At 48.6% G+C, this 17728-nt stretch overlaps 1 protein-coding gene across 6 annotated transcripts in view; it reads left to right on the top strand.

Moving 5' to 3' along the window:
* fggy (FGGY carbohydrate kinase domain containing) overlaps positions 1-17728 on the top strand; it is a 554287-nt gene that overhangs the window by 22039 nt on the left and 514520 nt on the right. For all 6 annotated transcript variants that reach the window (XM_072510992.1, XM_072510995.1, XM_072510990.1 and 3 more), the window contains 2 exons: positions 6611-6798; positions 8269-8380. In XM_072510992.1, the coding sequence (XP_072367093.1) occupies positions 6622-6798; positions 8269-8380 (289 nt within the window). In that variant the 5' untranslated portion in view covers positions 6611-6621. The remainder of the gene's footprint in view (positions 1-6610; positions 6799-8268; positions 8381-17728) is intronic.

Below are 17728 nucleotides of genomic sequence, written 5' to 3'. Positions count from 1 at the left end.
ACTAATGGAGTGGAGCACGTCGGGGAGGACCTCCTGCCAGCGGGAAACTGGGAGACTCCTAGACCGTAGGGCCAGGAGGACGGCCTTCCAAACCGTCGCGTTCTCCCTCTCCAACTGTCCGTTTCCCCGGGGGTTGTAACTTATAGTCCTGCTCGAGGCGATGCCCTTACCGAGCAGGTACTGACGCAGTTCGTCGCTCATAAACGAGGAGCCCCGGTCACTGTGGACGTACGTGGGGAAACCTAACAAGGTGAAGATACTATGCAGGGCCTTAATGACGGTGGCCGAGGTCATGTCGGGGCAGGGGATTGCAAAAGGGAAGTGGGAGTACTCGTCAACGACGTAGAGAAAATACGCGTTGCGGCCGGTAAAGGGGAGGGGCCCTTTGAAGTCGATGCTGAGGCGTTCGAAGGGCCGTGATGCCTTTACCAGGTGGGCCTTGTCTGGTCGATAGAAGTGCGGCTTACACGCCGCGCAGATTTGCAGTCCCTGGTCATGGCCCTGACCTCCTACTAGGTGGAGTAGGGCAGGTTGCGGGCCTTGATGTAGTGGAGAAGCCGGGTGACCCCTGGGTGGCAGAGGTCGTTGTGGATGGCCCGGAGTCGGTCATCTTGCGCGCTGGCGCATGTGCCGTGGGACAGGACATCTGGGGGCTCATTGAGCGTCCCAGGACGATATACGGTATCGTAATTATCGGTGGAGAGTTCGATCCTCCACCTCAAGATTTTATCATTCTTGATCTTGCCCCGGGTGTTTGTCGAACATGAAGGCTACCGACCGTTGGTCGGTGACGAGGGTGAACCTCCTACCAGCGAGGTAGTGCCTCCAATGCCGCACAGCTTCCACAATGGCTTGAGCTTCTTTTTCGACTGAGGAGTGTCGAATCTCGGAGGCGTTGAGGGTACAGGAGAAAAAGGCTATGGACCTGCCTGATTAAGGGTAGAGGCGAGGGCGACCTCTGACATGTCGCTCTCCACCTGGAAGGGGATGGACTCGTCCACCGCGCGCATCGCAGCTTTGGCAATATCTGCCTTGATGCGGCTGAAGGCCTGGCGGGCCTCAGCCATCAGTGGGAAGATGGTGACTTTGATCAGTGGGCGGGCTTTGTCCGCATTGTTGGGGACCCACTGGGCATAATACGAAAAGAACACAAGGCATCTTTTCAGGGCCTTGGGGCAGTGGGGGAGGGGGAGTTGTAGGAGGGGGCGCATGCAGTCGGGGTCGGGCCCTAGGACTCCGTTTTCCACGACATAGCCGAGGATGGCCAGTCGGGTTGTGCGGAAAACGCATTTCTCCTTGTTATAAGTGAGGTTGAGGGCTTGGGCGGTCTGAAGAAACTTCTGAAGGTTGGCGTCGTGGTCCTGCTGATCGTGGCCGCAGATGGTGACGTTGTCCAAGTACAGAAATGTGGCCCACAGCTTGTACTGGTCCACCATTCGGGCCATCATTCTTTGGAAGACCGAGACCCCGTTGGTGACGCGGAAGGGGACCCGGAGGAAGTGGAAGAGACGGCCGTCTGCCTCAAAAGCCGTGGAGTGGCGATCCTCCGGGCGGATTGGGAGCTGGTGGCATGCGGACTTCAGATCTACTGTGGAGAACACCCAATAGTGTGCAATCTGATTCACCATGTCCGCTTTCCGGGGAAGGGGGTACGCATCGAGGTGCGTATACCGGTTTATGGTTTGGCTGTAGTCAACAACCATCCGGTTCTTCTCCCCAGTCCTGACACCACCACCTGGGCTCTACAGGGGCTATTACTGGCCACGATGATCCCCTCCCTCAAGAGCCGCTGGACCTCAGACTTAATAAAAGTCCTGTCCTGGATACTGTACCACCTGCTCCTGGTGGCGACGGGTTTGCAGTCGGCGGTGAGGTTCGCGAAGAGCGGGGAAGAGTCGACCTTTAGGGTCGCGAGGCTACATATGGTGAGAGGGGGTAGGGGACAGCCGAACTTCAGTGTCAGTCTCCTGAGGTCGCACTGGAAGTCCAGTCCCAACAAGCGAGGAGCGCAGAGATCGGGGAGGACATATAGTTTAAAATTGGCGTACTCGGCGCCCTGTATCGCGAGGGTCGCGACACAGTACCCCCGGATCTGCATTGAATGCGATCATGAAGTGAGGGAGATTGTATGGAATGCTGAGGAAATTTGGAGAGAACAGCGCCTTACCGTGTCTGGAAGTACGAAGCTCTCCGTGCTCCCGGAGTCAAACAGGCAGGGCGTTTCATGCCCATTGATCCGTGTTGCTCTCTTTGGTTGTTTCTAAATATGGCGGTCAATATGGTCGCCTTCCTTAATTCTAATTACGTTTGCTTTAGAATTGCCAGGTATCTTTCGATACTGCCACAAGGGTTCAAACCCGAATACTGATCAAAGAGCCTGTACACCAGTTAGTTAGTTCAAAGTCAATACTGTTTATTTACACACACACCAATATCTACTCATGCACGAAATACTACAGACTAAACTATCACTACTGCTAAAGCCTATACTTAGCTTCGGGCGCCCACTCAGTCAGAGGAACAATGGCCATTGTTCGGTTCTGTGGCTGCTGGGGTCGAAGTGCTAGAGGGGAACAGCTAAGGTTGTCCATCTGGTAGCGAGCGTTGACCTTGGACTTACTTGCTTCTGGTGTAGCTGATGGACGGGTCTCTCCGCTGTGAGAGCCAAGTCCAAGTGAGCGATTCTCTCTTGGGGCCTTCTTCTTATATCCGAAGGGGCTTCGCGCGCTTTTGGGTGGGCCTTGAACTTGGCCCCAATCAATTGGGCCATTTCTTGATCATTCGCATTGATCCTGACCAATAAAGAGGTGGGTGCCCTGATGGCTGGTCGTGTCCTAGGTGGCCGGTGGCCTGCTTTGTTTTCTGCTTTCGGTTTGGTGGACTGGCGGCGTGAGTTCTGGGGCCAGATCGGTTACTGAAGTATCGTCCTTTGTTCCCGGAGATGGGCCATCCATATGCTAATTGGCCTACAGTTTCAGTCTCGTCTGGGAGCTGTTTCTCCAATATGCAGACAGGCTCGGTGCCTGCTTGCTTTCTTAGCATTGTCTATATTTCCCTGCAATCTTTGCAAATGTCCATTTTGTATTCTGGAAGTGGCCATCACAGATGGCTACACCCGGATGGTCATCATCGAGTTCCTGAGGCGCTTGGGGTGTGACTGGTCGAGGGTGACCGCGCCGAGTTGCGGGTAGCCGGCATGGTCGGAGGTGGTGGGGTGGTCCCAAGATGGATACCCTCGTCGGTCGCACGTGTCGGGCGCGATGAAAATGGCGGCCCCCGTCGGTTGCACGTGTCCGGCGGCGATGAAGATGGTGGCCAAGGTGGCGGCCCCCATGAGTCGCACATGGCCGGCCGTGTGGGAGATGGCGGCCAAGATGGCGGCCCCCGTGAGTCGCATCGTTGGGTAGAGTCAAAGATGGCTGACCCCACGGACAGCACGAGGCAGATGACGCGTCTGGAGGGGGCGGTGCCGGCAGGCACGCAGCCACGCTGCAGGGTCTGCAGGTCTGTGAGTCAGAGCCGAACAACGCTGCCTGGGGTGCTGGTGCTGGCTGCAGAAATAGCAGGGCAGCCCCCGGGGTAGGCGGGCAACCGTGCGGCACAGGCCTGGGGCACCCTCTGGTCGGGTGTCCACGAGAGGGTCGCGTGGTCGGAGGGGGAAAGCGTTGAGGCTCTGAAAGGCTACTTCTCGGGCGGGGTGGATAGTTTTACCGTCTCTTCTAGGTCGTGGGCGCCCTTTTCGAGCAGGCGCTGTCTGACGTAGTTGGACCGGACTCCAGCCACATAGGCATCCCGTATGGCGAGTTCCATGTGTTGTGAGGTCGTGACGGCCTTGTAGTTGCAGCTTCGCGCGAGTACTTTCAGGTCGTGAAGGTATTCCTCCAGCGATTCCCCGGGGCGTTAGCGGCGAGTGGTGAGGAGATGCCGCGCGAACACTTCGTTCACCGGCCTCGCGTATTGCCTTTTCAGGATCGCGACCGCATCTGCGTACGTGATCGCTTCCTCGATCTGCACGGAGATTCTGTGGCTCACCCGGGCATGGAGGAGGCTCAGTTTCTGTTCGTCGGTGACAGAGGGCGAGGAGGAGGCGGCAAGGTAGGCCTCAAAACAGCAGAGCCAGTGCAAAAAAATCCCTTTGGCTTCAGCGGCCTGTGGGTCGAGTTCCAATCAATCAGGTTTGAGGGCTGCTTCCATCGCGATGTTGTAGCTGATTAAATTGATGCGACCATCAATTCACACGAGACAGTTGAAGTGAACAGTGGTTTTAATCAGCTAGAACTGTAGGGCACCAACATGATACAATGCAATGTAATGTAATACAATGGTCCATAGGTGGAGCCCACAAGGGCATCAACATAGTACAATGTAATGTAATGTAATACAGTGGTGAATGGTTGCCGTAATACATTCACCACAGGCATCAATTGCACCTCTCTTGGATAATAAATACTGGGCCATGTGACCTGGCCACCTTTGACCTGGAAGCAGTACCATATGAAGGAGGATACAGATAACATGTCACCATACATAAAGTCGATCTGCAGATATAATGGAGATCTATAAGCAGAACAGCTAGAGGGTGAAGGCCATCTGCGCACAGATGCAAACACAGAGGCCTGAGTTTTCAGAATCTGGAGAGCCTCTCTATTATTGCGAAAATGGCAGAGGAGGCCAAGATTCAGCAGTCCACTCCCAAACATGACACTTAATATTTTTGCGGGGCGGCATTGGGACTGGGTCGGTGCATGCACACTCACCTTTGAAGCACCTTCCATGACCCGTGACCTCTACCAACTTAAAGGACAAGGGCATAATATCGTCACCTGCAAGTTCCTCTCCAAGTCTAACACCATCCTGAATTGGGACTATATCATTGTTCTTTCACTGCTGCTGGGTCAAAACCCTGACCCGAAAATAGCACTGTGTGTGTGTACCACACATGGGCTGCAGTGGCTCAAGAAAATGATTCGCCACCACCTTCTCAAGGGGAACTAGGAATGGGCAATTAAAATGCTGGTCCAGCTACAAATGCCCATCTCCCATGAAAGATTAAAGAATAGATCCTTGGTGGGTCAGGCTTCCTGTTGAGAATTCCCATCCTCATTCCTCTGTGAAAAACATCTCTTCCCTGTTGCCTCAGCTCCATTTGCACTTCATGCTGCAGCCCAAGAAAAACTGCAACAATATCGTCAAAGACTGGGAGCAAGTATTCTACTCAGAGGCCTTTCAAATCTACAACGCACCTTTAAAATGCCCAGCACCACACCTTTCTGATTGGAAAAAGTGCCTGTTAACTCCTCCAAAATCCATAGTGCGCTATTTCCACTAAATATGCAGCAGCAAAAGAAAGTTAACAACACCTCACCAAAAAGTTGAATGGCGGTGCCTTTAAATAGCACTAGTTGGGGATAGGTCCTCAGCCAAAGGCAGCTGTGCATGTGTAAGAAAAGGCATTAACAGGATCCGCAAGGTGCATCATGATTACTCTGCATACTTCTAGAACAGGCATGGGACCAGTGTTCCCTTTAATCTCTGTTTACTGTGTGCAGCCAATTTGTTACACTGCTCAGTCCCTTTAAGATCGGTATACGGCTGCACAAGCATGCAGCTAAAAGGGAATATTGCATGAGCACCTACAATGGTAGCAGACCCCTTGTCATGTTCATTGTTTCTTGGCTCCCATATTGCCAAAACGAGCTATGCTGCAGAGCTGAATTTTGCAGCTTTAAGGTCTTAAGTCTGAGGAAGATCTTTGATATACTGTGACCTTCCTCTAGTGCATCATATTCTTTTTCAGGCAGGATGCCAATCATTGTAACCTGACTCCAAATATGCTATTCTCAAATAACGTTTATTATAATAATAGATCCTCAAAACTCATTGGTGAGAGCTTCAGAATGACTAGACATTTTCAGTGAGCCGTTAATAATCTTGCATCAACCCTGCAACAGATGAGCATGTATTCATTGTACATATTTTACATTTAGTGAAGAATGAATACCTAGCAGCAATAGACTATTGTATCACTAAATTAAAGAAATAGAATTCAGGTTTAGCCCATATGAAAGAAATTGGTGGTGCAAATTACTAATTTAAATTGCTGTTCATGGACTGAATAAAAACTGTGCTATAATATGAGCCATTTTTATAGTTTTTCATCTTGATTTTACACCACGCACATAAAAGCTTATTTGCTTTGTGTAGGCTGTTGCAATAACTTTGGATTTTGATCAAAATCGTCCATAAAATAAATTTTTCATCTTCTGCAACTTCCTTACAGAAGTGAGATGTGGGTCAAGTGATCTGCTCGGTATTAAGACACTCTCAGTCATTTAAGCGTTTTTGTTAATAGATAGAACACAATGAATAATTCATATTTAACATTAAATCGACGTTAAGTGATTTTTTTTTGCCGTATGAATAAAGTATGCTGTGTGGAACGCTGGAATAAATTTCAATTAAGTCAGAAGCAACAAGGGTGATGTGAGTTGTTGCATCATTTCTTCATAACTTTCTTACAGATGAGCTGTCAGATCCTCCTTCTTTGTGACTTTAATAAATGATTCAATATTTTTTACTTCCAATTGAGTATCCTTTGTTTAATTCACAGATTGACCTAACATGAAGTACTACATGGGGATTGACGTGGGGACTGCAAGTGTACGAGCAGCACTTGTAGACCAACATGGCAAAGTGCTCGTGCAGGCTGAACAACCGATCCAAATTTGGAACCCACAGCCTGACTACTATGAGCAGTCTTCTGCTGATATCTGGGCAGCGTGCTGTACTGTTTCAAAGGTATAATTATAAGAAGATTTGCGTGACAATATTGAACAAAACAACTATTCACAGACCACGCTGTATTTCTGTAACACAGGAATCCTGTACCTTGTCTACGTCTGGCATTTCTGTCAAATACAAAGAGCTACAGTTTAAGCCAGTGAAATGTAACAGAGTTTTCTGTCAACTCATTGTATTTATAAAGATTAATGAAAATATTGCAACAAGAACCATACTCCTTATGCCATTTGGCATGAGGATTGTGATTACAAATGCAGCATTTCTATCGTGCTCTTAGTGAACAACTGGCAAACAGTTTCCTCCAGAAAACCAATATTTCCTGGCATGCGATAGTGGGCCATTATGATATTTGTTCTAGATAAACTAGATGATGAGCCACTGGCAAATATCACTGTTGTGGTTGGAAAAGGATGTGCCAATAGCAGCAGACACATCATTTAGTTGAAGACATTTCTGCAACTGCCTCATATTTTTCCTGTGCTGCACTTCTACATTATATTTAACTGTTTTTCAACAGCTTGAAATAGACTCTATGACCAAGAATAAGCTGTTTACTCTGACAAAGGAGGCCCAATACTATCGTGGCCGCCACACTCCATGATCATATGGTGGCATGTGATATATTTCAGTAACTTGCATGTGAAGCATGTTATTATTAATAACAGTTCTCTGTTATTATTCTGGAATCAGGCTGCTGTTTATTTTAATAATTTCCCCCCCCCCCAATTTAGGGGCAATTTAGCATGGCCAATCCACCTCTTGCACATCTTTAGGTTGTGGGGGTGAGACCCATGCAGACATGGGGACACTGTCCACACGGACAGTGACCCAGAGCCAGGATCGAACTCGAGGCCTTAGCACCGTGAGGCAGCAGTGCTAACCACTGCGCCACCAAGCCTCCCATGCTACTGTTTTAGCTAGATATTGGGCAGTAACGGTGCCCTTTGGATTATCAAAAATCCAAAGTTTGCCTCCAGAAGTGACTGTGCTACTGAACCGTCGAGAACATCGAGTGCAAAAACCTGAAAATTGAGTGGCATTTTCAATCTTTGTTTTACTATTGTGGGGAAGTGATAAGCAGAGATCAGGTGGTTTTCCATTTGAGATATGTTGTAATTTCCACACCTTCTTGCAGGTCACCCTACTGCTGGTATCAGAATGATATTGGTGGTGGCCAATACAATGGTTTCTTGCCCTTGAGAGTGGATAGTATATGAAGTGAAGAAACTATGAAGGAAAAGGGGAGAAAATATTACAAATGAAGCAGTTTTACATTGAAACAGTGCACATCTTTGTGACTAGTACCTCCCCAAGCATCAGCGTAGACTGATCTGAGAGGTAAAATAGGAAGTGGGTGGGAACGAGAGGAAACATCTGCTCAGTGGATACAGAAAAATGCAGGTTATGATCATAAGATACAAATTAGTACCTAATTTTTATTACTGCATACTTTCCTTTATCTTGCAGAGAATAAGTCAGGCAGCTAATCTGTGCTATCTCCGAGGAATTGGGTTTGATGCTACCTGTTCTCTAGTTGTGCTTGATGAAAAATTTGAGCCTCTAGCAGTTAATGCAGAAGGTAGGTTTCCCATTACTTCCAATCACATATAGAGTAAAACATGTCTACCTGTTCTGCATTTAATCACTTCATGACTGAAGCATTTTTAAAGTTTTGCAACATTAGTTGGGTTAATGTTACCTGACAATGCCATGTGATGTCATCGAATATAATATTATTTATGCCCACCTAAACCTTAAGTTGGTAACCCACCATTGGAACCATTTGAAAAAAACTGAAACAGTGCAAAGTTTTTAGCTTCAGAATGTAAGCTGAAGAGCATCCGAACTTGATTCAACTGAAAGAAACCAATGGAAAGATAGTGCTATGGGGAAAAAATGCTATTGTGGATTACTTAGAAAAAATGTTATTACAACACAATTCGTTGAAGAGATTGCACGGATCAGCATCACATTCCTTGCAAGGATTAAAAAAGTCAAGACGACCCACCAGAATCTGTTCTACCATTTCAAAGTACGGGAAAACATCAACAGTGGGAGGTATTCAAAGGAGTACACAGTCCAATACGAGACGAACTAAAGATCAAACGTGCCCCTTGTACAGCCTAGCAACCATACTTAAAATATGAGGTAAACATGAAGCTAAACAAAGTAGATAACACAAATGCTGAGAACAGAGAAATCCAGAAAGTAACATGGGACACAGCAAATATTGAGCTTCAAAAAAGGGATTATATGGTGAATGTAGAGGTTCCATCGATCCTGTTTTTCTGAACACGACAGAGAAGATTACTGGAAAATAGAAGCTGAAGTGTGGGGCAGTGGTTAGCACTGCTGGCTCATGGCCGGAGATTGTCTAGGTTGGGATTGTTCTCGCTGGAGTTCAGAAGAATGAGGGGGGATCTCATGGAGACTTATAAAATTCTAACAGGACTAGACAGGGTAGTTGCAGGGAAGATGTTACCGATGATGGGTGTGTCCAGAACCAGTGGTCACAGTCTGAGGATTCAGGGTAAACCATTTCGGACAGAGATAAGGAGACATTTCTTCACACAAAGAGTGGTGAGCCTGTGGAATTCATTACCACAGGAAGTAGTTGGTGCTAAAACTTTGAATATATTCAAGAGGTGGTTGGATATAGCACTTGGGGAGAATGGGATCAAAGGCTATGGGGAGAAAGCAGGATTAGGCTATTGAGTTGGATGATCAGCCATGATCGTGATGAATGGTGGAGCAGGCTTGAAGGGCCAAAAGGCCTCATCCTGATTCTATCTTCTATGTATCTATGTATGGCGCTGAGGACCCGCGTTCGATCCTGACCCCAGGTCACTGTCCATGTGGAGTTTGAAGAAGGAGGGGGAGCCAGAATCCTCAGAGTGTGAGAGAGAGAGCAGGGTGGCAGAAAGGAGCAGGAGCAATTCAAGAAAAGAGCAAAGCTCTGTGGTATCCCATGGGGCTGGGGCCAGTTTGATGGTTCTCACCTTCTTGGTGACCAGGTGCAGGCTGTCTCGGTCTGTCCGATACCCCAAATAGCAACTTCTTCTGCGTGAAACATACACTTCGCATGGCGCAGATGGATCCCATACTCAGAAAAGTACTTCAACACAACTTTGAGGTTCTGTAAATGCTCCTGGTCCATGGTTCCCGTGATGAACACATTGTCTAAGTAAATCGCACCGCGTGGCATTCTGCGCAGGATGTGCATCATGATGCGCTGGAAGACTGCGCATGCTGAGGATACTCTGAACAGCACCCGGGTATACTCATAAAGACCCTTGTGTGAATTGACTGTGACATACTTCAGTGAGGACTTATTGAGCCCCAGCTGTAGCCGTGTTCACCGTCAATTTATAATCGCCTCATAGGCGGTTCGTTTTGACCGACTTCATGACGGCGACCACCGGTGGCGCCCAATCGGCAAAGCCCACAGGTCTAATGATGCACAAGTGACGAAGTTCGGTCTCGACATTCTCCACAAAAGCGTAGGGAACCAGGTGGGCACAAAAATATCGGGGCTGGCCCTCTGGGTCCACCTGGATCTTGGCCATGGCCTCTTTAATTGTACCCAAGCCAGGCTGAAAAGCTTTGGGGAACTTGCTCAGAACTTCACACCACCAGATTCCATTTGGAGGATATGCTGTCAATCGAACTGCAGTGGGTGGAGCCAATTGCGGCCCAACGGGCTGGGGCCGCTACCTTTCACGACAATGAGGACAAGGCGAGCTGATTGGTGCCCATAAACTACTGGAGCAAGCGTCATTCCCACAATATTCAGTCGTTCCTCAGTGTAAGTGGCCAAATGAGCTGCCATGTCATCTAAAGTCTGTAGCCACCTGGGTTGGCCACTTCCCAACTTAAAATGGAGAACCGCAAAGACTAAAGGGAAATTCAGCCAACACAGGCAAAAACGAGCAAGTGCAGAAATCCTGTGTATTGGAACTTGCAAAAACCAGACAGCACTGAAACCAGCAGCCATCTGCATAGTAATGAACGATTCCCAGGCACAATTGATACACTTTAGGTGAATAAGGCCAAGCCAGACTCCTCGCTGCCAGTAGGAGCCAAGACAAAGGAAGGCCAACGGACATTTAGGGACCACCCAGCAATCAGGGAACAACTCCAGTATTGGAGAAATCGATCCAAGTGATCGGAACGCAGTCCAATCATTTGGAACCAGGTACGGGGTCCGCCCTGAAGGGCGGGAAGCCCCTGGGGATTATAAAGTAAAGCCCCCAAGTTCAATTTGTCCTTCTTGGCAGGGTCACTCATCAACGAGAATCAACCCCTGAGAGTGAACTGCCCAGCTGCCGCACCAACCAAGTAAGTCTCCAGTCAACGCTCGCTACGAGATAGGCGCTCCTAGCTACAGGTTGATACCAGCTTTTCCTGCAGACTCAGGACCTGAACGAAAGGCCATTTGTTCCCCAGACCTGGTGGGCCAATTCCGAAGCTAAGTATAGGCCTTTTAGTGATAGAGAATAGTCTAGAAAGTAGAGTTTATGCATGAGTAGTGATTTACTGTGTATAATAAATGTGTTTTGATTTGCATCTTACTAATTGGTGTGTTGAGTTATTGATCAGTACTTGAACTTGAACCTCGTGGCGGTATCATAAAGATACCTGGCGACTCTAGAGCAAAGGTTATAGAAACAGAGCAAATTAAGTAAAGATACAACGGGCAACATTTAAGAGCCAACCAAAAGTTAGCAACATTTACTGGCGACATCCTGACGGGACCCGACTTAGAAGTGGCCTAACCGTTCCGGGAGAACCCAAAATTTGTATTAGAATCCAATTGGGAACAGAAACAATCACAAATGTTCAAGCTGTTCTGATCAATCCTCATAATTCGGAAGTGTGTTAATGCATGCGTAACTCACAGGGCTATGAGGTAAAACTGATAAGATTTTTGTTGCGAAAAACTGTCGGGAGTTTGTATTCCGGAAAATAGCGAAAGCCGTACCCGTAATTACAGCACCGCCTTAGTACCCCTTGTTCCAAATTTTAAGAGAGTATTTAGAGAGGAAAGATGGCAATGCAGGCAATGCAACGCCTCAAGAACCCTGAAGAATTTGTGGTCGTAGCGACCAGCAGTAGAGTAGGTCAGTGTCCCATTTGGGAAGAAGAGATCAGGAAATATCTCAAAGGGAAGGGATGGCCCCTTTGGAGTGAATTCTCTGATAATAAGGAAATAGGACCCGGGAGTATAGGACATACTTGGTTGGAGAACCTGTCAGAGATCCACAAGAAAAGCTTGGGAAAAGCTCGCAAGCCGATGGCAATCGTGTCCTGTCTGGCACAATTGCGAGGCACAGAGGAGGTCATTCGGACGCTCCGCAAAGAGATAGAGGAGACACATCGAATGAGCAAGGTCGATGTTAGCGAGATCGAGAAAGAGAATATAGATTTAAGAAGGAAGTTGGCAGCAAAGGACGGAGAGGTGGATGATGCCAAGTGGGCACACCAGTCTTGTCTAGCGCATCTGAGCAGCTTCCAAACCCAATATGAAAAGGCCTATCAGGACACGCAACGTGCAGTCCTAGTAAGAGAAGAGACATAGAAACAGGTACAGGCATTGCAAAGGCAGTGCAGCGATCTAAAAGCAGCGTTAAGAGCACTCCATGCTGCCACCACGGAGCACAGACAAAGCTCATTAGATCACACGAAATGCGGGAAGCAGATTGCGGAACTGCAGTCTTTGTTTTCATTACAGAATGGGTTTCAGAGCACCTTTGGATCCCAATTAAATGAGGAAGACTGCCCTGATTGGCAAGAATTAAATGAAACTGCGCATAGGTATGTTCAGGGAACATGTGCGCAAGGAAAGCCCCAAAGGAGAAAAGCACCCCAACCCCCCCACAGAGCAGATAGATCAGGTTCCCATGAATCCAGTCACTACCCACCGCATAGTCACATCGGAAGGAGACGCAGAATTCCTTTACACCACCCCCTTAACCGTGACCCAATTACGGGACGCGTGCGAAAAGATCACACCGTTCCTCCCCACCTCAGACCCCCACCACTTCTTTGCTAGAGTGAAGCAGCAGGCGACCATGTACGGCCTGGATGAGCGTGAGAAGTGAAGCTCACAGTTTTGAGTTTAGACCCTTTGGTCGTAGCAGCCCTTCCCGACCCACAGAATGTAGGAAGAGGCACCCTTGCAGAGATGCACACAGCGATCCTAGAAGCGATCGGTTACAACAGAGGTGACCCAGTAGAAGGCCTGAATAAGTGCAGGCAGAAAAAGACAGAACGCCCCACAGCGTTTGCTGGACGCCTGTGGATCCATTTTACAGCAATTTTTGGAACCTTAGAACACGCCCATTTGTCCCAAGACGCTATGGCCAAATGGACCCGCATCCTTATCTTCCATGCCACAGAGGCAGGACAACAGGCCTGGACCAACTATGACCCCTCAGAAGAAGCGCACAATGAAAAATGGGCTTTAAAGAGGTTGTCCCGCACCTGGGAGCAATCTGTCCAAAACAAACCCGTAATTAAGAAACCCGAAGAACAGCAGGCAGAGGCAGATATCCACACAGTTAAGATGCACCAGAACCCCGCATGGATGAACGAAGGCAGGAACAGCCCCCCACAGAAACCACAGGAGTGTTACAACTGTGGACAATTGGGACACTTTGCACGAGAGTGCAATGCCCCACGAAAGCCACAGAGAGCCCAGCAGACAGGCACTCTGAATAAGAATAGGACAGAGCCCATACATAGTGTGAGCACCCATTCAGACCAGACAGACATGAACGGAACTGACTGATGGCGTTTGGGTTTCCCCAGCTGGGTCTGCGACACCCTTTGTGATAGGTCTGGCCGACCAGTCGTTGCAGCAAAAGTACGGGGACAGCCCATCCAATTTCTCTGGGACACAGGAGGGTCCCGCACCACAATAAATTCCCCCACCATGTTCCAAAAAGACACGTGGCCCACTACAGCCACAATCACCCTCAGCGGCTTCACAGGCCACTCACAGCAGGGACACATCACAGCCCCTGTACCCATTCAGATTGGCAATATAACGACAAAGCACCCCATAGTTTTAGTCGATCTACCCCACACAGCAGAACACATTTTGGGCATTGATTTTATGAACTCCCACCACCTTTCATTTGATCCAGTAAACCAATGTGTCTGGAAAATGGAAAAATCCGCAAGAGCCCCCGCAACGCTCACAGTAGGTGAGTATGCAAACAAGATTAGCGCAGTCAGCGAATTCTGGTTTGACCCGACCACGGTTAGCACAGACAGGCAGGTTAGGGCAGTTCTGCAGAAGCACAGGACAGCATTCGCGACCCACAAACACGACTGTAGCTGGATGACTGGTTCCGTTCAAATCACAGGTCCTGACCCTAGACCCCAAAAGCAATACGGATTTCCCCAAGAGGCAGAGGGAGAAATCTCAAAAGTTATTGATAGCTTATTAGAGCAGGGCGTACTTAGATCAGTAGCCTCTACTAATAATGCCCCGATTTGGCCAGTGAGAAAACCCGATGGATCATTACGACTGACCATTGATTACTGGGAACTCAACAAAGTCACCCCTGCAGCAGCCCCCACGGTAGCCACAAGTCCCGAGACCATGCTCAAACAGGGACTCAACTCACGATGTTTTATGGTTTTGGACATCAGTAACGGATTCTGGTCCATTCCATTGGCAAAAGCATGCCAATACAAATTTGCCTTCACTTTTATAGGTCAACCGTACACGTGGACATGCCTTCCACAAGGATTCCAAACCCCCCTCCATTTTCCACTGACAGCTGGCAAATGGGATTATCAAAATTTTCTCGCCCCGAATGTCTGGTCCAGTATGTGGACGACCTATTACTGCAGACAGACACCAAGGCAGAGCACATCGAGCTTCTGCCCGAACTCCTGGAACTCCTACAGCAAATTGGATGCAAAGTAAACCCCAAAAAGGCCCAAATTTTGGAAAACAAAGTGATGTATTTGGGTACGATTATTACACATGGTAAACGCGAGATCGAGCATAAACGAATTGACTCGATTGTCAAATTGCCCCTTCCCCAGATTGTTTCAGCCCTCCTGTCATTTTTAGGACTGGTTGGCTACTGCTGAAACCATATTGACGGTTTTGCCAGCAAGGCAGCACCCCTCTCGGAACTCCTAAAGAAAGAAGCCACTTGGGAATGGCTTCCGCAGCATATGGATGCTGTGGCTTTTTTTGAAAAGAGCCCTCATTGCAGCCCCCACACTACAGGTTCCAGACCCGCTTTCCCCCTATGCTATAGAGATAGCTAGTACAGACCGTACCCTTTCGGCCGTGCTCCTCCAGGAACGGCACGAACAGTTAAGACCCGTGGCTTACGCCTCCAGACTTTTAGATCCTGTGGAGCAGGGACTTTCAGCCTGTGAAAGTCACCTGCTCGCAGTTTTCTGGGCGGTTCAGTATTTTCAATACATCACCAGACTAAACCCCATCACAATCCTCAAGGAACACACCCCCACCCCACTTTTACTAGACGGACGACTTAAGGACGGTACAGTAAGCCATATTAGAGCAGCCAGATGGACCCTTCTTTTGCAGGGACGGGACATCACTGTTAAAAGGACCAAGACCCACACTTTCCTAGCCGACAACCTTCAGTACCCAGGCACCCCCCACGAATGTGAAATCTCACCGCACCACAACACAGGCCCCTTTATCGCAAAAACACCCCTCAAAAAGATAGGTAGTTCACCCCAGAGCCCCCAGCACACATACACGTGCGCACCTTTAAGGATGTATGTGGATGGTTCTTCCACAGTATTAGACGGGAAGCGCATGACAGGATGTGGCATTTATGTCGGGGACGCGCCCTTGAAGAAATCTCATTAAAACTACCAGGACACTTAGGCGCGCAGGCGGCAGAACTAGCAGCCATTGCGTATATTGTGGATCACCCAGATTCCTTCCCCAGCCCAGCTGACATATACTCGGACAGCCTCTATGTCTGCAACAGCCTCACAGAATTCCTACCCCTGTGGAAAGCAAGAGGATTTGTTTCCGCAGATGGAAAACCCCTCCCTTCAGCCCCATTGCTCCGCCACAGTAAGCACAGGACAGGACATTTTGAATTGAATTGTTAAAGTTCGAAGTCACCACCGTTCCTCCCCACCTGGAAATGTAAAAGCCGACGCACTGGCTAAAGCAGGTTCCAGGCATGGACATTTTTGGACACCCCCCCGAAAGCGCCCCAGTGAATGCAGTTCAGGTCTCACAGACTAATATCGAGGATTTAGTGCAGGCCCAGAAGCAGGATAGCAATCTCAGGGAGAATTTGAAAGGAAAATTTCCAGCACCTTACGTTAGATTTAAAAATGCACTGACCACACATGACGGTGTGATCCTAAAATACACCCTTTATGTGGTTCCTGAACAGGACAGGAATCAGCTTATTGGTTCCATGACAGTCATGGGCATCAGGGAATTGATCCCACTACAGCCCTCAGGCAGCTCTGTTGGTGGCCAATTTTAAAAGAAGACGTAACGCACTACGTTGAGAATTGCCTCATCTGTGTTCAAAACAATCTGGACAGATACGCAAAGAAAGCTCAACTTAGCCACACCCGCCCCGTTAATGGCCCCTGGACTAACCTCCAGATTGATTTTATAGGACCATTGCCCCCTTGCAGGCATGGTTACAAGTACGTATTAGTCATCATAGACACTTTTACGAAATGGGTAGAGGCACTCCCATCCAGAACTAACACGGCAAAGACCACAGCCAAGATCTTGACCCACCACATCTTTACGAGATGTGGACTTCCCCGCAGCATTGAATCCGACCAAGGTTCCCCTTTTACGGGACGTGTTATGAAGAACGTCCTCACGACAAAGAACAAAGAACAAAGAAATGTACAGCACAGGAACAGGCCCTTCGGCCCTCCAAGCCCGTGCCGACCATGCTGCCCGACTAAACTACAATCTTCTACACTTCCTGGGTCCGTATCCCTCTATTCCCATCCTATTCATGTATTTGTCAAGATGCCCCTTAAATGTCACTATCGTCCCTGCTTCTACCACCTCCTCCGGTAGCGAGTTCCAGGCACCCACTACCCTCTGCGTAAAAAACTTGCCTCGTACATCTACTCTAAACCTTGCCCCTCTCACCTTAAACCTATGCCCCCTAGTAATTGACCCCTCTACCCTGGGGAAAAGCCTCTGACTGACCTTGGCATTACCCAAAAATTCCATATCGCATACCACCCCCAGTCAAGTGGTATCGTGGAGCGAATGAATCGGACCCTAAAAGCAACCCTCAGTAAAATGGTCCAACAAAACAACACCACTTGGGATTCAGTCCTCCCTTTTGCGCTGATGTTTTTGAGAAATACTGTTTCGACAATCACAGGATACACCCCACACACTCTCATGACCGGACGCCCCATGAAAGGCACAGAATTTTTATTCGGACTTGACTTGACCAGCCCCGAAGTGACGGACCTCACACATGAGAACGCAGTAAAACAGTTAGTCGAAAATGTAAAAATGGCTCAGATGGCAGCCGCAGTAAGATTAGGCACCAGGAGGAAACAGAGCAAGGCCTGTTTCGACAAGACAGTGCATGCGACTGAGTTTGAAGTATGACAGCAGGTCATGCTCACAACCCCAGCACATTCCTATCACCGAAGTATTCGGGTCCATACTCCATTGCGGACAAAGTAAGCCCCTCCGTGTATAGAATTTAGTACCCCAACGGGAATAGTGCGTGGTTCCAAATTAACCAGCTCAATGCATATGGCTCACAGTCTAACCACTCACACCACGTCATGCTCGACGCAGCAGACCACACCCCGCCCACACCCAGCAAATCTGAATACGATTCGAGTGATCTCTTCCTGATCAAATTCCTCAACAAACCTCACCAAAGACCACCGCCCTACGATGACGACC

This window comes from Scyliorhinus torazame, chromosome 7 (assembly GCF_047496885.1).
Source record: "Scyliorhinus torazame isolate Kashiwa2021f chromosome 7, sScyTor2.1, whole genome shotgun sequence".
NCBI lineage: Eukaryota > Metazoa > Chordata > Chondrichthyes > Carcharhiniformes > Scyliorhinidae > Scyliorhinus > Scyliorhinus torazame.
Note: the sequence above shows the minus strand (reverse complement) of the source record. Positions and strands in the feature narration are given on the sequence as shown.